Genomic DNA, 21,624 nt, shown 5'->3' on the forward strand with positions numbered 1-21,624 from the left:
GAACATATTAATCAAAATTCACACCTTCCCAGCCCGGGTAGTAGAGATGCGCGGATGGGCTATTATTTCAATAAAAAAATCAATAATTATAATGCCGATATTATTTCAGTATAGAAATGCAGACATCCCAAGTCTATCGGAAGTTCCGGGAGTCTCCCGCATATTGATAGAGGCTCACTGATGCCCGCAAATTAGTTAAAATCTCCCGGAATCTAGAGCGAGCGCGCCCGCGAGACAGAGTCTGTGCTCCAAACCGCGTAGCGCGTGCACAGCAGAGAGGGAGAGAGAGCAAGAGACCGCGCGCGTGTGCCTTAATGAAGCTGGAGGGTGGTGGGGTATTGAAGCGCAGAAACACTGTCTTGATCCTGGGGAAATTTTTTTATTCGGGATTTTCCTTTCCTTAAAATAACGGATTACTTTTTTTAAAAAATAACGAAGTTACTGATTACTTAACGCACAAAACTAACGCGTTAAGTTACACATTTCACGAAAAAGGTAATTAGAGTACTTTATAACGCGTTACCCACAACACTGTTTATAAATACAAACAAAAATAAGTAATCAATAAAAGTAAAAATAAATATAAATAGCGGAGGGTAGCTATATAGTGTTACAAGCCAAAGAGAATAAATAAGTCTTAAGCTGAGTTTTAAAAGTGCAGATAGATGGAGCATGCCTGATAGACAGAGGAAGGCTGTTCCACAGCTTCGGTCCAGCGTCGGCAAAAGCGCGATCACCACGTTGTTTAAGCTTTACTTTGGGACTGTTAGAAGGCCATGGTCACTGAATCTCAGGTTTCTAGATGGGGTATACGGAACCAAGAGATCAGTGAAGTATTGTGGTGCCAGATTGTTAAAAGCTTTTTAGACAAATAATACAATTTTAAACTCAATCCTATACTTAACCGGAAGCCAGTGTAGGGACATTAAGATAGGTGTTATGTGATCGAACTTACGCTTCCCTTCAAGCAATCTAGCAGCTGCGTTTTGAACCAACTGCAGATGGGAGATAGATGCCTGAGAAATGCCATAATACAAAGAATTACAGTAGTCAAACCTAGAAGTAACGAACGCATTAATTGCTATTTCTAATTTACTTCTTGATAAAATGGATTTTACTTTACAGAGAGATGGAGTTGATAAACGCATGACTTAACAGCAGAAATCTGTTAATCAAATTTTAAACTGGAGTCAAATAGGAAGCCCAAATTCCTGGCACACTTAGTGTTGTACGGGGTGAGAGGGCCAAGATCAAAGTCAAAAACACAGTTTTCCTTGGGACCGAACAAAATAAACTCAGATTTGTTTTCATTTAAGTATATAAAATTACTTGACAGCCATGACTTTATTGGCTTTAATATAACTCTTATTGTATTCGTCTGAAAGAAGAAAGTCATATACATCTAGGATGGCTTGAGGGTGAGTAAATCATGGGGTCATTTTTTCATTTTACAGTACATTTTACTAACTCCTGTCACATGATCCTTTAGAAATCATTCTAATATGCAGATTTCATACTTAGTTATTATCTATGTTGGAAACAGTTGAGCTGCTTAATATTTTATTGGAACCTGTGATACTTTTTTTTCAAGGTTCATTGATGAATAAAAATATAAATCTTTACAAACACATTTGATCAATTTCAAAAACATTAGAAATAATGTTTCCAAACCTTTCACCAGTACTGCACATTATATCACTTTATAAAGAGTTTTTGTGAGCTCTTGTCAGCTCTATCAGTTTACAAGTCAACTCTTCAGACATAAAACCTGACGGAGTTGACATGATTGAATATTTTTCCATCTTAACCATGTGTTGTACAGTGAAGCATTTCCCCCCTCAGTTGCCTTAATAAAGATAACAAAAATGCTAAGATTTATCCCACAACTATTGACAAAAAGGATCACACTGGAAAGACGGAGTTGACATTTTAAAGCTGTGACTGCAAAGACTTAAAAAAAACCACTTTGCATTTTTAAACACTTTGTTTGGCAGTTATACATTGTGACGTGTAACACAATGTGTAACATTGCATGCATCTTCCAAGTATGGAACATACATTTAAAATAACACTAAATAAATTATTTTAAAATATTAGCAATGAATGCCCCGAGTATACAGATTTCCTTCAGATGTAACTAAAGTACTTTTATTTAGATAATTTTATTATTATTTCTCATTTTGTGTGTAGGACATATTTTGTCCCTTATCTCAAGAATCAGTGACATACAAGACATCTTTACCATGATAATGGACAATGCAGATAATTCGACTAAATACAGAACCTAAATAGCCAAGAACATGCTAGAGTTTCACATAAAATCTTCATATGGGCTTATTATAACCTCTTGTCAGCTGTGTTACAGCAGCCTGCACACACTGAATAGAGATAGAGGGTGAAACTCAAGCCAAGCGTGTTTGAGCAGACAGAATTAACAGAGCTTTGTTAGCATGAAGATAATGCTAACAATCACAATCCGTTAGCACAGCAGTCGCTAAGTTAACGGCAAACAAGTTCACTTACAAACTCTGCACATCGCAGCAAGCCGTTCTTTACAGGGAGAAACAGAAAGGAAGGTGGTCGTGTACAGAAGGGAGAGAGAGAGAAAAAAGAAGCACCAGGCTTGGACACTGCTCATTACTTTTTCACTCTATTTTTACCTTAATATGGCAATAATACTGGTAAAATACATAGACATTACAAAAAAGTAACAGCCTGTTTAAATAGAGGCTGACATTATGACCAGATCTATAAAAAGGTAACAGTGTTATTTTAATTCAAATAAAATGTAAAAATGGCAATGACTAGGCAGTTATGAAATGATTAGGGACTAGGGATGCACGATATGCTATTTCGGCCACCATGTCAGTTTCGGACAATATACGTTTATTTTTAATGTTATCGTTATCAGCCCGATAAGAAAATTTGACCGATAAATTATCTATTATTTACTTCATCTGAGACACTTCAGATGCGCACTCTTCGTTATTATGGTTTTGAATAGCTTGAAATATGATTAGAATTGTTTTGAAAAAGAAAATACAGTTGAGTGCTACATGTGCAGCGCAAGTTTATAATATAGGCTACATCAAATTAAAATAAGAACACAACTGTAAAAGAATGTTGTGAATTCTTTGTACACCCGTGTTTTAGAGCGCTGTTACGGGATGAGCGCATCCACAGACTTAAGCAAACACATCCTATAAGAGATAAATCATATATATATATACAGTCATGGTCAGAATTAATGGCACCCCTGGTAAATATGATCAAAACTGGCTGTAAAAAATAAAATCTGCATTGTTTATCCTTTTGATCTTTCATTCAAAAAATTGCCAAAATTCTAACCTTTCATTGAAGCAAGATAATTGAAATAATTATGAAATAAATGTTTTTCTCCAAAACACGTCGGCCATAATTATTGGCACCCTTTATTAAATACTTTTTGCAACCTCCTTTTGCCAAGATAACAGCTCTGAGTTTTCTCCTATAATGCCTGATGAGTTTGGAGAACACCTGACAAGAGATCAGAGACCATTTCTCCACACAGAATCTCTCCACATCCTGCAGATTCCCAGATCCATGATGGTGCTTCTTTTAAGTTCAGCCCACTCATTTTCTATAGGGTTCAGGCCAGGGACTGGGATGGCCATAGCAGATCTTGGTTTTGTGCTCAGTGACCCATTTTTGTTTTGATTTTGATATTTGTTTTTGGATCACAGTCCTGTTGTCAGACTGGTGCAAGACAAACAACCTAGTTCTGAACATTGAGAAAACCAAGGAGATGGTGATTGATTTCAGGAAAAATCAGCCTGTGCACGCCCCAATCCACATCAATGGGTCTGTTGTGGAGATTGTAAAAAACACTCCTGGGTAAAGTTGTAAAGTTCCTGGGGGTTCATGTGGCTGACAACCTGTCCTGGGACCTGCACACCTCCTCCCTCATCAAAAAGGCATACCAACGTCTGCACTTCCTGCGGAGGCTGAAGAGGGCCGACCTTAGTCCATCCATCATGACCACTTTTTACAGGGGCACCATCGAAAGCGTTCTAACCAGCAACATTTCTCTCTGGTTTGAGAGCAGTAAAGCTTCAGTGAGAGAGGCACTGAGCAGAATGGTGCGGAGAGCTGAGCGGACTATTGGGACTACTCTGAAGCCCATTCAGGAGCTGGCCCAGCAAAGATGTCTGTCAAGAGCAAAGGGCATCATCAAGGACCCCACTCACCCAGGCTACAAACTGTTTTCCTATCTCCCCTCTGGTTGAAGGTACCGCAGTCTGAAAACAAGGACTGTAAGGTTCAAAAATAGCTTTTTCCCTACTGCCGTCAGATTATTGAACACAAAAATCCACTAACATATCAATTAATGTATACAAATTATTTGTTCTGATTGTATCTTATTTTAACAGCATTATTTTAAACATGGATATTTATTCTCATAACTGTATATACAGTACCTAGTATTTATGTAACTAATATTTAGTTTTTAATGGTGTTTTTGATTTGTTTTATGCTACATTTTAGCTGTGAACTTTTGCACGTAATTTCATACTACAGTGTACTGTGGAATGACAATAAAGTAAATCTTGAATCTTGAATCTTGTTGGAAGATCCAAACATGGCCCGTTATAAGATTTCTAGCACAGTCTGTTAGGTTTCGATTTTTTATCTGTTGGTATTTGATCCAATACATGATGCCATGTATCTGAACAAGATGTCCAGGACCTCTGCTGTATATTTAATGCTCTGGGCCTAATTTTCTGCCAGAGTATTTCATTTTACACATGGGGTACTTTTTTTATCCCTGTGTGCACCAAACCCATCTTAAGTGTTTGCTGCCAAAAAAGCATCTGACCATAGAACGTTTCATCTGACCATAGAACGTTTTAAAAGTACCTGACACGACTGGAACTTCAAACGGGACAGGTTCTATGGTCAGATGAAACAAAAAAAATAGCTTTTTTGGCAGCAAACACTTAAGATGGGTTTGGTGCACACAGGGATAAAAAAGTACCCCATGTGTAAAATGAAATACTCTGGCAGAAAATTAGGCCCAGAGCATTAAATATACAGCAGAGGTCCTGGACATCTTGTTCAGATACATGGCATCATGTATTGGATAAAATACCAACAGATAAAAAATCGAAACCTAACAGACTGTGCTAGAAATCTTATAACGGGCCATGTTTGGATCTTCCAACAGGACTGTGATCCAAAAACAAATATCAAAATCAAAACAAAAATGGGTCACTGAGCACAAAACCAAGATCTGCTATGGCCATCCCAGTCCCTGGCCTGAACCCTATAGAAAATGAGTGGGCTGAACTGAAGAGAAGAAGCACCAACATGGATCTGGGAATCTGCAGGATGTGGAGAGATTCTGTGTGGAGAAATGGTCTCTGATCTCTTGTCAGGTGTTCTCCAAACTCATCAGGCATTATAGGAGAAAACTCAGAGCTGTTATCTTGGCAAAAGGAGGTTGCAAAAAGTATTTAATAAAGGGTGCCAATAATTATGGCCGACGTGTTTTGGAGAAAAACATTTATTTCATAATTATTTCAATTATTTCAATTATCTTGCTTCAATGAAAGGTTAGAATTTTGGCAATTTTTTGAATGAAAGATCAAAAGGATAAACATAAATCTATTTTTTACAGCCAGTTTTGATCATATTTACCAGGGGTGCCATTAATTCTGACCATGACTGTATATATATATATGATTTATCTCATATAGGATGTGTTTGGTTAAGTTAATTAACACGGTAAAAAAAAGCTTTAGTTTACTGGTGATCATCTTTAGCTTCAACGCATGCAGCTCAAACAGCAATGCATGACATTAATAAATATAATTTGGACTGTCACATTACATAACATTATAATAAAACGATGTTAATTTATTGGGTTTAATTACTTGTTTCAGTGCATTGTTATAGGAAGAGCGTATCCACAACAGGAGTTACACATTCTACCTAGCACGTAACTAGATTGAAGTTCACTTGTGCATTTGTGTCATTTTGTGCAGATATAAATTGTAATAGTATGTTTGTTTTAGAAATATCTGATTAATATCATATAGGTTGTTTTATTGAAGCCTGGTGAGCGTGGTGAGCTGCGGAGTGGAGAGGGAAGAGGGGAGACTATGGGATCAATATCCCGTCTTAAGTTTTGCGGTCACGGATCAAAAAATAATAAGCGTGAATCAAACCTTTAAAAACACATGTAAAAAATAAATAAATATGCAAAAAAATATGCAAAATTATCAGAATAGCAAACAACGTTGTCACGGATCAAAATATTATAAGCGTGAATCAAAAAAATAACAAGCATGAATAAAAACTTTAAACATTAAAAAATATTTTGCACAAAACTTAAACTTATGTTCATGTTTTATTTTAAATTATATTTTCCTTGGTATTATTACACCGTACTTTGTGCTCTCTTGAATTTTCCGCTCATATTAAAAATGTTGTATGATTGTGCTATTTTTCTCTTCGCTCTTCTTTCCATGTTCTGCGCTTGCTTTTCCAAATGTTGTAGTTTGAGTTTCATGTAAATTAGGGTGGGCTTAAGCATCACCATTGGTCCACTAGTTCTAGATTGACAGCTCCTCCTCTAGCCAATCAATCGAAGGAGGAAGTTGACATCACACGAATGCGACTCATGCTACTGGTGTTCATTCTTACAGGGGAAGACAATGGTTTAATTTAAAGCAAAAACAAACACAAATTTTTGATCCATTAATGCATCTCTCACTTACTGTATTGCGATCTCACTGTTTGAAGCATCTGTCATAGTAAATCAACACGTGCTGTTGTGAATAATTAAGCGAGGCGTCTTCTCATAGGATAAGGACATGCAGTCTCGTGAATAATTATGAAACACTGATGAGTCATCTATGTACTATAGTTCAAGAAAACGCCACATACTGTTTTCTCCTACAAATCAAAACTAACGGATGGTAACAATTGTCTTCTATGATGTTCAACACGCATAACTCTGTAAAAATCTCTGAAAATTTGGTATAGGGTTTCATGACCCTTTAAAATGTTGTGAACTCTTTTGGTTTAGTTGTTGTGTTTCAGCACATTGTTACAAGAGGAGCGCATCCACATCAGCAGTTACACATTCTGACTAGCACGTAACTTGGTTCAAGTCCACTTGTGCATTTTTGTCATTTTGTGCAGATATAAGTAGTAATATTATGTTTATGTTGAATAAATATTTGATTAATTTGTTTAATTGAGTTGATTTAATTAATTCCCTTACAAAAATGAAGCATGGTTTTACTACAAATAAAACCAAAAAACCCTTAGTAACCACAAATTAACCATTGTTCCCTTTCGATGACGGTATTGGGGAACGCCCTCCACATTAAACGGTGTCTGAAAAGCTATCCAATCACGGCAATCGAATTTGATCGGCGACAGCCAATTACGTCACTACTAGTGCGACCCAGAAGTATAAAAGGGGCGCCTAGACAACATGTCATCCTCTATTTGTCTTCAGGGGCTGTCATGTCTGATTTGCAATCACCTGAAAAAGGTAAGAACAATTATGGCAAGTGACAAGCGTTTCAGTGTGTGGATCCGTGTCTCAGGTTTCTGACACCAGATGACACACACAACTTGTGCGTTTATTGTTTGGGCGAAGAGCACGCACGATCAGCTCTTGAGAGACCTGATTGTGCAGAATGTGAGAGTTTTCCTCTTAGAAAACGCCGATCTCGTCTGGCCCTCTTCTCGAGGGAAGAGGGACAGGCATCTGGGCCCAGTGGTTTGGGTCCCGCTCGTGCTGAGGCACTGCAGAGACTCGGATCATGGGGTTCCCAGATGGAGCTCACTGACGTTTTAAGAGAGGTGTTTCTCTCTCACGCCCGTCAGAAGCTTGTGAGGGTGAGCTGCTGGACGAGGATGTGTTATCTCTTACATCCTCTGATCCGGCAGCAAGTGCTCTGCTGGCACCTAGCGTGAGAGAGCAGGAGATGGCTGTTGAGGGTGAAGAATAGGTACAACCTGAACCCTCACAGCCTCCCTGCCCCGCGTATGATGAGCTGTTGGGTGTTATGGAGTGCGCTTCAGCGAGGCTTCAGCTGCCGTGGGAGCGCGTAAAGGAAGGAGCCATACGCGGCAGGCTGGATGAGCAGTTCCTTCCGTGAGCCTTCCATTCCTTCCTGATCTGCATACTGAGATCAAGAAGGCATGGAAGAACCCATATTCTGCAAGCATCCATCGTCAGCAGCGAGCAAACTATGCTGATGTCAAGGTGATGCGTGAACATGGGTATACGTCGATGCCCCCAATCGATGAAACATTCGCGAACCATCTCGCTGCTGGAGAGGCATCGGCACTAAAAGCTCTCAGGTTTCGCCATCTGAACTTTTCAACGCCTCCGTTAAGACGGTGGTGGAAAAGTTCAGAGAGGCGAAGGCGCGCTCGGCTGTCAGTGAAGGATTTTTTACAACATTTTAAAAGTTCCCGTTTTATAGGTAGGTTGGCATACCTTATCATAGACCTCCTCTTGTGATAGAGTCATTAGGTTTATGTAGTAGGTGCTAGTGCAAATCTTGGTCACCCAGTGAAATGTACAAGTTGGCTTCATCTCATAGAGGAATCTCTGGTAAGACCACCGTGCATGTGAGCTTCAAACAGGTTTTGTTCAGCGTGAGATGGCTTCCTCCCATTTGGGGTTGTCTCCTGAGGCCACCGCTTTGTATAAGCTCCAGATAGACCAACCAAGCGTTGCCCCTCATCGGGCCACCTGGATAGCCACCTTGTATTTGTAAAACAGGTCTCCTCTCACTTCTGAGAGTTCTTATGAGACTATAGCTTTGAACTTCAGATATCGGATAATCAAGTGTCATGACCACAAGGGGTGCCTTAATATCTGGCTTAGGCATGTGTACTAGGAGTTTGTTGGAGACGATCTGCTAGAAGCTTTTTCGTCCCGAGCTCCTCAGTATCTGAGCGTAGGCTCTATAGATTTAGATCATCTACAGCTTATCTCTGTATGGTCTAGTTTTTTTTTCCTGGTACTGGCCACCTTTTTCTACAAGTCACAAGCCTAGGCCCGCCTCTGCATTAGGCGATTATGCTAGTGGATTTTAAGGGTAGAATAAATAGCAGCATAGGTAAGCAGGCTATTCCTAAGCCTCCCATGCAGATATATTCTGGGCGTTGTCAGACCGGTCTCTCTCTGGGACGAAAGAGTTGGAAGCAGTAATGCTGAGGTCTCCGTTTTCAGATGTGTATATTGTTGCTAGAATTTCCCAGCTAGTCTTTAGGTTGGATATCTAGGCCCCTTGAATTGGTTTCAAGTCAAAAGGCGAACATGTCATTGGCCTCATAGGTGAGGCCTCCATTTCCCTTGGGCTCAGAGCTTTTTTGGCTACCCACAGCTCTAATCTATTCACCCCTGCACCACTGGGGCTCTTTTTAGTACTGCCTCCCATTGGGACGAGTTTGAGTACACTCCCTTAGAGCCTAAGCATGCCATGGGCTGACGCTTTTGATAATTGAAGTTGAAGGCCTTTCTATAGGCCTCCTCGATAGTCAGGTAGCGTAAGATTGTACTCCCCTTGTTTAAAGGGTCGATAGCGCTCTGAGTACACTGTCCATTGTCAATGTAAAGTAGGAAAAACTGGGCCCGTAGTACTTCTATGAATACACCTATGATATCTGAGGCCAGTTCTTCTAACAAGTATCACTGTAAAGAAGTAGGCATTCACAGGCCTCCTTGAAAGTGGTTCCACTATCTTCTGGGTTTTTAGCAATAAATAAGATCATCACATTGTAGGCTTCCTTTGAGCCTCCCTAAACCTGGTCAAATAAATATATTATTTTCCTAGCTACCCTAAGTCTGGTTAGAAGGTTGAAGGACTCTCACGAGGCCTTCCTGCTAGATCAGCACCAGAGCTGGAGGCGCTCCCCTTATCTAGGGTCCCTTTAGAGTGCACAGCCTCCACGATGTTTTAAAGCTCTGTGTAGATCCAGGATTGAGTAGAGTTACTCCCCTCGTTTGCAAGGGTTATAAAGCGCTATGCTGAGTTCTACTCTCCAGGATGCCCGTCTCTATGTTCCGGTTTCATTGTTGGTTTTGTGAGAGACTCTGTTTGGGAAAAAAGACAGGTTGTTGGCAAGACTAGGTCAGCCTCCCTGGTGGCATGCCCCCCTCAGAAAGTGACTGGACGGGACTCCTTTCGGACCCCCTAGCCATATTCCCTTAAAGAAACCCCTTCCTTGGAAGCTGTTGGTACCAAGCCTTTGAGCAGCCTTGGTAGGCCTACGCTGTTCGGAGGCCTCTTTGAGGCTTATAGCTTGGGCAGTGACCGTAGGGAATAATGTCACTGACAGCCTGTGACCCGAAGGGGGAGTGTCTGGGTAGGATTGTACTTCGTTCCCCATTAGCGTCAGATGCAGTGAGAGTTCCCTTTCAAAAGGGAACGTCTAGGTTACGACAGTAACCTGTTCCCTGAGAACAGGGAATGAGACACTGCGTCGTTAGCCATGCCTCGGGGACGCCTGCTGAACAGTCCCTTCAGACGAAAGTGGATGGCATGTACTCTGGGCACCCCTCATTATACTTCCGGGTTGCACTAGTAGTGACGTCATAGGCTGTCGCCGGTCAAATTCGATTGCCGTGATTGGATAGCTTTTCAGACACCGGTCCACGTGGAGGACGTTCCCCCATACCGTCATCAACGCAGTGTCTCGTTCCCTGTTCTCAGGGAACAGAGGTTACAGTCGTAACCTAGATATTTTGCTACACTATAGTTTAATCATGGTATTTGTAGTAAAACAGTGGTTATACAAATGGTAATCAATTCTCCAAAAAACATGGTTACTACACTTTTACTATAATAAAACTATGGTTCATTTTCGTAAGGTTTAATTAACCCGCATAACATAGTACTTCAGTTTACCGGGTGTTCATTCAGCTGTTCAGCTTCAGCACAAGCAGCTCAAACAGCAATGTGGTGTGATGGCAATTTTATGATATTCATTGATCTTTAGTAAAATATAGATGATTCAAAGAATGTCACATATGTGTCTCTCACTTGTAGTGAGAGAAGATTCTGTTTATGAAAAGTATGTATGTTTATACACCTGAAGTGAAGGAGCGAGACACTGGGAACGGCTGGGCAGAGGTCAGAGGTCAACTAGTTTGGGCGGGGGCTTAAGGGTCAACTAGTGATAAATTGAAGCTAGCAGTAATGGGTCCTTGGTCTGTGGAAAACTACTAGGAAGAGCAACTGAAGACCTTGAAATGGGTATAAAATGTGCGCAGCCCTCCCCTTCGGTGTCTCACTCACTTCACAGGGTAACTTCTGTGTGGTGACGGGGAACTTCTTGCAAGAATAAATCATTTTATAAAATCTCATTTGATTCAGAATGTCTCTTACGCAGTGATATTTGTTTAATGAATTTTTGCCACAACAGCGGTTATTTTAAACAGTAATATAATTTTTTTTTTTTTATCAAAAACATTGATGCTTTATTGATTATAACTAGCAATTAAATTTTTCTCATATTTTCATCAGCAATATGGTTTAGTTGAAATCATTTCATTATTGTCCGTGCGGAGGCTATTTCATTTTCATGGTACATGCATTTTGATTCTTTATACTCAAGTAATGATGTCAAATGACTTGGTATTATTAAATTTATTTGTAAGGTAATAAAAAAAATTGATAAAGAAAGTTTATACGCCATAGGAGTGTAAAATTATTTTTAAAACTGACACTGGTTCAAACTAGGCTACTGTACTGTGTTTATGTTCAAGTGCTTGGGACAAGGTTTTTTTGTAATCAGGTTCTAAACAATAATATAAAAATTTGGATTTAGATTTATCGGCCAACATATCAGTTATCAGCCTTTTCAAATATAAATAATTATCATATCTGCCAACATTTTCATATAGGTGCATCCCTAAATACAACAAATATCAACACAATTCAAAGCTCTTCAGAAAGTTTACCTGAAATCTTCTGAGCCTAGAACCTCGGTGTAGTACATGACTTTACACTTGTGAGAGGACACCTGCAGAGTAGCCAGAACATCGTCCACCCTAGGTAGGTTTGTGGTGGCACATGCTGGCATAGAGTGGAACTTCCATTGCAAAATATAGAAACCTGGCCATCGAGTCACATGTGAACCCTAAAGGGTGTGTAGAAATGTTGGCAGAAAGATTGAAAAAAAGGGGGGGGGGGATAATACAAATATCAAGACAACTGTCTTTAATTTCAATCATCCACCACCTTAACACAGAACTTTTAACAATGAAATTATTTTACATTTTTAAAGGTCATATAATTTTTTGAAAATATATTATGAGAAATGCAATTATGCTTTACATAGAAGTCTTAAAAGTACAGAAACAAAGTATGGTATGACCACTATAAACTTCTTTACTATGGAAACTGATGGAATCAGCATCAAACTGGATACTGATTGTATGTGACATACCTGCACACTTTCTCCCTCTTTGCAGGTAAATGGTGACTCCACCATGCTATAGTCCTGGCCCAGCAGCCAGGATTTATCTATAAGCTGCACATTGTTGCCTGCAGGAGAGGTAATGCCATGGGTAGCCAGCGGATCTTTCCTTGGCGGCTGTGGAGCTCGTTTAGAGTGGTAGATATTGAAGATCACATCACCTTTACATACATCAAAGTCCCAAGTGATGACTGAGGAGGCATCGATGATCTCAATCAATATCTTAAGGAAGAGATATAAAAAAGAAATTGTGCTCTTTAACTAAATGTGTAGCTTTAATACTGTTCAGTAGGTGGCACTCTGGTTCAAAATGTGACCAATGTTGTGTTTTCTCAGACTGAAATCCAGTTTTGTAAAAAATCTTAGATGAGGTGATCATATTTTACAAATGCACCAAACAACCCAAATCAAATAGTTTCTAATGGAGCCTGACCTCATGTGGCGCTCCTTTAAAGATGCTGGCACTCTGGTAAATAGTCTCCGTCCACAGCCTGATTTCATCATTCTCCAGTTCCTCTGCAGTTCTGTACAGGGACTTGGGCACCAAGCCACCCTCTGGCACTTCACACTGCACATATTTCACAGTGTCATTATATTAGTTCAATAAGCTACTAAAACCATACTAAGTTAAGTCAACACAGATAATACCTCGGTTTGAATACATGCATATCTTAGGGTGTGTTAACCCTTGGCATGTTTGGTCTGATTAATGGGGTTTTCACACCTGAAAGTTCATGCTTTGATATATTTTATACATTCTGTAAGTTTTGGTTTGGTTTCACATTGCAATTATGCGAGCGCACTAAAGAACTTTACATGACATACTTGCGTCCTGTCGTCATCATCTATGTGGGCTGCATCTTGACATTGATTGGTTTGTAAACGGACGTGCATCTGACATCAGCGTGTTGTCAATTCGATGGGTAACTTTGACAAGATTGAATGAACAGACTCATATCGTTGCCACTATACTGTTATTATTACAGCATTACTACCTGCAGCACCAACTATACTCAAGGCTAGTTCAAATTCGCCAAATGAACGTCCTCGTTGAGCGAACATTTGATCGTCGCCGGCAGGAAAGGAGGAGAAGACTCCCAGCAATCCTGCGAGAACCACCGGAACTTCCTGTAAATGGTCTGAAAGTCCCAACTATACAGACAATGCTTTCACACTAGAAATGAACCAAACCTTTGTTTAGTTTGATCCGGACCGAGACTACCTCTTTTCATCTGACCAAATTTCATCTGTTTGGTCCGGACCGTGGTCCGTGGGAGGTTTCACACCTGTAATTTTGATTCGGATCAAACTGAAAAGTTAGAAAATCCGGACCAAACAAGGTAGGTGTGAAAGGGCCCTTAAAAGAAACTCTGGTGTGATTGCACAAAGCGATGCAATCGCTAGCCTGGTGCGCACCAAAGCGCACTAAGACCGCTGAAAAGATGGGTCTCTGTCCACTTCCAAATGAACTCTGGTGCGGTTCAAATTAATGAATGCAACACGGACCAAAGACATGTACATGAACCAAAAACGTGACGATCTCACAAGATGCGACCCCAAAAAGGACAGAATGCTCAAGCATACCTTTTTTCTCTCGTCATTAGAGATGGGAATTGATAAGATTTTATCAATTACCATGCCACTGACGATTCTGCTTATCGATCCAATTCTTTAACGATTCTCTTTTCGATTCCTGATTGCACTGTGTGGAAAAAAGTAGTCATATGCTTTTTCGGCAAAAAAACAAGTGGTTTTATTTGTTTTAAAGCTTACACTTGAGTAAGCAATGTAACCTCCACACACAAGACTGAGACTTCAAAGGGTGAGAAACCGGTGGAGCTCTGTGGGACTTCTTGAATAGAGAACAAGACATATGGTAACAGCTGATCCCAATTTTTCCCCATCAACGTCAATCACTTTCTTTAACATTTGTTTAAGGGTTTTGTTAAACCTCTCTACAAGCCCATCAGTCTGGGGGTGGTATATGGAGGTTTTGAGTTGTTTCAACTTCAGTTGTCGGCAGGTCTCTTTCATCACAGTAGACATGAAGAACGAGCCTTGGTCAGTAAGGATCTCGTGTCCTTGTTTTATAATTTCACCCCTTCGCTGATCCGCTCTATACAACAATCTATTCTTGATCATAAAATGTAGATAAGGGAGTCTACCCAGTCCAACTTGTGGCTGACCCTAAACCACCTGGACATTCCCCCATGCTTGGCTCAGAACCAGGTCTTGCAGTTGAGCCGAGCCGAACCGTCCCAGCCTTTCTCCTTTCTCCCTGGAGAGTTTCTGCTGGGGGAAATTTAGAAAATACTTCATGGGATTCTATGTCGTCACGAATCTGTACACCTTCGAGAGATCTTCTGAGGCAGTGGCAGTGGAGTCAGAGTGATGCTCCTCACCTCTATCATCATTGAGGGGCTTTTCAGGGCTGGTTGCATCTGCATCTGTGGTCCCTGCATTGGTTAGAGAAGGGCAGTGATTGGATAGATGGTCTCTTCTTCCGCGCCGAGTAGGCCTCTTCCCCTCTGTAGCTCGGTTTGTCCAGTAGGCAGAAAATGCTTGACAGTCTCAGCCGACCAGGACAGGGACTGGCAAGTGATCCACGACCCCTGCTCGTACTCGGAACTGCCCCTATGGGGTGACCATGCCTAACCCTCTGGGATCGGCAAACGCGCGGGCGCGTTTTGCTGTTTTTTTTTTACATAGCAGCAACATAGACTTAAAATACTCCGTCATGTATGGTCATACAGACTTAAGAAATATGAAAAAAGAATCTGTGAGATGTCTACTTTTGTATGTGTCCACTTACAATCTAAACAAAACGTTGTGCTTTTGTAAAATAAATAAAAAAAAAAAAATATATATATATAAATAAATATAGCTGCAAGCAGCGATTACGGGCCCAAGCCGGTGCACTAAAGGCACCGAGGTGGCGGTGCCACCGGCTTGGGCCCTCCATCGCTGCTTGCAGCTATATTTATTTATATATATATATATATATATATATATATATATATATATATATATATATATATATATATATATATATATATATATACCGCCACCCCGGTGCCTTTAGGGTTCCTGTGCACGACGGGCAATAACGTAACTCCGCTTTGACTGTCGAGAAGAAGTCTGCTTTAGAGCTTGCATCAGTGTGGGTTCTGCAAAAGTGTGCATCGAGGGCACATATCAACCACAAAGTATGCGTGAGCACCCTTCTGAAACCTAAAATGAAAAATTAGACACCCTACAGTCTCATGGACTTAACGGACACATGAAATCAGCAGCCATTGTAAGTACACAACACCGAAAATTCCTATGAAGTGTGGTATATATATTCATTGAAATTACTGTACTTTAAAACACTTGTTTAAAAGAAAAAACACATGTATACATAGTATAAAACACTAGATGGAACAATATACCTATTTTTAATAGAGTCTTTCTCCCTCCCCTCCCCACACAGACACACACGGGGGGGGGGGGGGGGGGGTGTCAGACAGACAGACGGACACACACACACACGCACACACACACACAAACGCACACACACACACAGAATGGCAGGGGGAACTCTGTCAGAGAGAGACAAAACCACATTCAAACCAAAATATCTGACTTCCTGTTGGTCGGAGCTAATGACTGTAAATGAGAAAGTTGTCCGGCTCGATGTGCACAAAATACATACCGAGTTTTGTGGCTGTAGGTAAAAATAACCCCCCCCCCCACTTTAGTCAAAAGCATCTTGAAAGTAACACACTTCCTGCTGCCAGTTGGTGGCGCTATAACTTTGACTCACATTAGTTACATCCATGTGATCGGCCTCTTACAAAAAACACACTACTGAAGTTTCATCAAGATCAATAAATGTATGAAGACGTTATAACACATCGTGTTTCTCTTTTCTCGCCATAAATTAGTTTCCTCGCCACGGCCAAACCGTTCGAGATATCAAAAATCCGTCCGCAATTTAGCATCCTCAATGTCTTGACTTCATGCTGACCGAGTTTGGTGGCGATCGAAATAATTTTCTAGGAGGAGTATATAAAATTCCAGGGGGATTCCTTTTTAAACAACCCATAATAGCCGACTTCCTGTTGGACTGGCGTAAAACTTAGACCACGAAAGTTGTTCGGCCCGATTAAATCTATATGTGTACCGAGTTTCATATTATTACATGCAAACGTGTTTGATATATGGACCAAGTTTTCGGACCACGTTCAAGGGGGTAGCTGTTGAGCTCCCCTGCCACGCCCGGGTACCAGCTTCAGTCCGGCCCTGATGGCCGCAGGTTCTGACCTGTGTGCAAAGTTTCAAGAGTTTTCGAGCATGTTAAAGGCCCCAAAAGTGCCCGAGAAGTCCCACACAGCAGAGAAAGGGTTAAAATAAAGCCCCCCTCCTCTCTCACACACACAGACACTGAGAGAGACTGGCAAAATTCCCATCAAATCACATTCAAACCAAAATATCTGACTTCCTGTTGGTCGGAGCTAATGACTGTAAATTAGAAAGTTGTCCGGCTCGGGGAGATAAATATAGATACCGATTTTTGTTACTGTAGGTAAAACTAATACCCCATTTTTGACTAAAGGTGGCGCTACTGAGCCCCTTACCACGCCCGTTTCTGAAACTTTGCACAAGTGTACTAGGCAATAAATGTAAAGTGTCTGTCGAGTTTCATGCAATTTCAAGTATGCTAAGAGTCTCAAAAACTTTAAAAAGAATATTAAAGTTTGATGCGTTGCCATGGCAACAGTATTTAAGATATCAATAATCCTTTCACAGGTCTACATCTGCCGTGTGTTTACATTATACAGATGAAGTTTGAAGCAAATCGGTAAAAATAAGAGGGTGATTTCAAAGCATTTTGAAAGTGACACACTTCCTGCTGCCAGTTGGTGGCGCTATAACTTTGACTCACAATAGTCACATCCATGTGATCGGCCTCTTACAGCGAACACACTGCTGAAGTTTCATCAAGGTCAGTTAATGTATGAGGATGTTATAACACACTTCCTGTTTCCAATATTCGCCATAAATTTGTTTCCTCGCCACGGCCAAACCGTTTGAGATATCAAAAATCCCCTTGCAATTTATCATCCTCCATGTCTTGGCTTCATGCACACCGAGTTTCGTGGTCATTGGATGAATTCTCTAGGAGAAGCGTTTCAAATGCCAGAACATGCGTTTCCATACAACCCATAATAGCCGACTTCCTGTTGGACTGGCGTAAAACTTAGAGCACGAAAGTTGTTCGGCCCGATGAGATCTATATGTGTACCGAGTTTCATATTATTACATGCAAGCGTGTTTGATATATGGACATGTTTTTGAATCCCATTCCAGGGGGGCGCTGCCGAGCCCCCCCTGCCACGCCCGGGTACCAGCTTCAGTCCGGCCCTGATGGCCGCAGGTTCTGACATTTGTGCAAAGTTTCAAGAGTTTTTGAGCACGTTAAGGCCCCCAAAAGTGCCCAAAAGGTAGTAAAATAATAATAATAATAAATAATAAAAATAATAATAATAAAGAAGAAGAAGAATAATCCTGAGAAAAACAATAGGGCCTTCGCCTTTTCAAGGCTTGGGCCCTAATAAACAGGGTGTGCTTTCTGCCTCTCCATCTCGTGAACTTTTTTTTCTTGAGCACGTCCCTAAACATAAACAAAACTCAGCGAATACTTATCACACATTTATGAGCTCTATATATTTATAAACATTTGTGTAGTTTTAAATTACCTGATTCAAAAAGAAAACAAATATTCTCTGTTTAAGTCATTTGTATAAAACCAACAAAAACTCATTATTTTTAATGTGACCACACTAGGGATGCAAATGATTAATCGACGATCGATTAATTGTCGATAATACATTAATCGATCAAACTTATCGATCATCGATTAAGCAGGTTCATGCGCGTGCGTGCTGCTCAACCGCGAAACACAAGCGAGAGCGCCGGAGTTATGTTTGGGACTATTTTACACCATCATGACTATAAGTTTTCTTGTGCATTCGCAGCCTTTTGTTTTGTGCAAATGTAAGTTGTAATAGTTTATTATGTGTACGCCTATCTATATCTGATTTATCTCATATTGGATGCATTTGGTTAAGAATTGTTGAAGCGTGATCTTTAGCACGCGCAGCTCAAACGGCAATGCACGACTAATAATGACTATTGGGACTGTCATATTACATAACATTATAAAGAGAACAATAGTGTAATAAAACATTGTGAAGTATTTGGGTTTAGTTACCGTGTCGTGTTGTTCCAGGAAGAGCGCGTCCACAACATGAGTCATTCTGAATGGCACGTAACTCAAGTTCACTTGTGCATTCACGTCATTTTGTGCAGATATAATTTGTAATATCATGTTTATTTTGTATATATCTGACTAATCTCATATAGGTCTCGCTTCTTTGAGTTAAATAACGCGCTAGCAAAGTGCTCAACGGTTATTCATTCAGCGCGCGCCGCTCAAGCAGCAATGCACGACTAATAATAACGAAGATTAATTTGGGACTGTCATATTACATAACATCAGAACACTATTTTATTAAATCGTTGTGAATTCATTGGGTTTAGTTGCCGTTTTCAGTGCGTTTCAGTGCACGTCTAACGTAACACTGCAAGCACGCATCTGAGGCGGCGTTGGTGACACGTTGTATTGTTAGTCGTTATATTTGATTATTAAATAATTAATTTAATTATCATTCACATCGAAACATTTTACAATCCTACTAGCCCTTTATTTGGATTAAAAGCCATTCTCATTCATTTGGTGAGTAACATAGCGTTTTTAACAAACCCTGTCATGCTGTTGGCCATATGCACTGCAGCAGACGCATAATTGATCGTTGATTTAAATTACGATCGATCATGGGAATTTGTGAAAATTGACATCCCTTCAGTTCTATATTTGAAGTTTCCAGGTCTAGTAATCTTACTGTTACCTTTCTCAGACCAAGCATCAATAAGTGCTGCTGCTGCTAATGTTTTAAGTTTTTCAAGTAGTTTACCAGATAGATTATTATATGTAGACTTAATATAGTTTAGGCTAGGCCTACCCATATAGATTTTTATTTAACATTTATTTTATGTTGCTTAATGTTTGCAACAGGTGAGCCAGTGCACAATTATTTTCACAATTATTAATTTATTTTGTTAAACTACATAAATGCCATTCTGTACCGTATCCCAACTGTTACAAAAAAACATCATTTGAGCAATATAACATGCATTTTTGTTCAGTATATAAGCAATATTTTGCTTTTTATGTTAAAGACACTATTGATACCGTGAGAAATGTACATTCTCAGGAAAATAGCCGCTTATCAGTTAATCGTTAATCGATCGATAAGGTCAATCAATTAATGATTAATGAATTAATCGATAATTTGCATCCCTAGACCACACCCACACGCGCAAAATATATAGACATGCAAATCGCGCTCATTACCTCAAAAACAATGCACCTAACCTCATCAGTCCTCTGCTGTTTGCCAAGTTTGGAAGAAGCGCGCGAGCTTATTGGATTTACATCCGAAGAAGAAGAACGCGATTTGAAGACAAAGATTTTAAGGTAAGAAATAATTCTGAATTATATTAGTTGGTGTTATTGTTGCATAAACTTCACATTCAGCGGCTCCATCGCTTCAGTAAATGTTCTCTTGCACACGCTGTCTGTTTGAGTCAGTCGTGCTGTCTGTTTGAAAAGCAAAATGCATGTTTTTACTCCAATCTCATTTCATAACGTGATAACAATTGTAAACATTTGAAGTAACATATGATAATCAATTATATTTTTACTCTAGTGTAGTGTTACTGAAGTGTTTAACGATTTATAGGCTGCCTAGCTGCTATAGGCTTGTTATTATTATTGTAAGCAGCACTGCACGTATATGCCTACAAGGTACAACAAGGTGTTCATTACATAGGCTTTTTTTTTTTAAATCGCAACTTTTACCCAATTTTAAAAATCTAAAAATGGATTCCCACAATCGTGCAGCCCTATAGTTTATCTTGATATCACCATGTTTACAGTTGTTTCGTTTTTTTTTTTTTTTTTTTACAGGGACCAGATGAGAGACCACTGATGGAGTCCTGCTGACTTAAACATTCACATGATTCTCTGTACATGTAGGCCTACATGGTAAAATGAAAAATCAAACAACATGGAAATGACAGGTATGTATGACACCTATGTTTCAGGAATGGCCCAAAGGTGTGATCAGTGTGTTCAATAATGTGCTTTTTGTCCTTTTTTGTGTATCTTTGGATTATGTTGTGTTGTAAATAAATCCCAAAAAGCCATTATTTTTTAAATGCAGTCATTCTTTGTGCCTCATAATGATAGTGCCTGAGAGCTCCTAATAGGGCCATTATGGGAGGGTCTTTGTCTTTCTCAGGTGTGAAACACTCAATATGCATGGGTTGTTAACGCCTCCTCCTCGCATACAGCTTTCTTACACAAAACATGTCTTACAAATTTTAAATCAATATATTGTCTTATCTGAATGAGTAGTTCACATAGTTTTGAAGCAAATATTCTAGGCTACATGATACAATTTTCAAAAGTCTTGTGAAGAAATAATCAGTATGGGTATTATCACCTTATTTCAATTACTCTTTTTTTTTCACAAACCACGCATAAACATCATATCAAAACTACAAACTTTTACATACATGCTGCTGATATACTATTGTAGCAGAGTTTGTGCTGAATACAAAAGTAAGGGACTGTTCGTTATTTATTTAAGGGGCCACCGGAGGAGTTTAGAGATCTATAGTCAAAATAGACAAAATAGACTCTCCTTGTAAACTCACAATAACAAGAAAACGTTTTGCTTTCGTAAAATAAAATAAAACAATCAGGGCACGCTTTCATGATCTCTGTGAACTGGAGCGCGTCAAAAAATAAGCAGAAACGAATCGTAGGATATAGCCTACTAGCCTCACATATGAGAAACATATCTATATAAAGCTTGATATGTCCACTTTTAAACTAAAAAAATCAAATCGAAAGCAAATATCATCTGATTATTCCATATGAAAGATGCATTTCTCTCTATTAGTGGAGATGTATGGAGACATGTTTGCAGTCGACACTGATTTAGAAAACAGTTTATTAAT

The 21,624-nt window shown here is 39.7% G+C and overlaps 1 protein-coding gene across 6 annotated transcripts in view; it reads right to left on the bottom strand.

Moving 5' to 3' along the window:
- Positions 1 to 21,624, bottom strand: part of LOC307007413 (SEC14-like protein 1) — a 254,101-nt gene that overhangs the window by 48,594 nt on the left and 183,883 nt on the right. For 3 of the 6 annotated variants that reach the window (XM_079629445.1, XM_079629441.1, XM_079629443.1), the window contains 4 exons: positions 12,926 to 13,060; positions 12,463 to 12,714; positions 11,975 to 12,153; positions 2,524 to 2,550 (listed from right to left, as the gene is read on the bottom strand). In XM_079629445.1, coding sequence (XP_079485571.1) covers positions 2,524 to 2,550; positions 11,975 to 12,153; positions 12,463 to 12,714; positions 12,926 to 13,060 — 593 coding nt within the window. The remainder of the gene's footprint in view (positions 1 to 2,523; positions 2,551 to 11,974; positions 12,154 to 12,462; positions 12,715 to 12,925; positions 13,061 to 21,624) is intronic. The other 3 variants (XM_079629446.1, XM_079629442.1, XM_079629444.1) reach the window with 1 other exon arrangement.

The sequence above is a fragment of the Phoxinus phoxinus genome (genome assembly GCF_949152265.1).
Source record: "Phoxinus phoxinus genome assembly, chromosome: 11".
Taxonomy (NCBI): domain Eukaryota; kingdom Metazoa; phylum Chordata; class Actinopteri; order Cypriniformes; family Leuciscidae; genus Phoxinus; species Phoxinus phoxinus.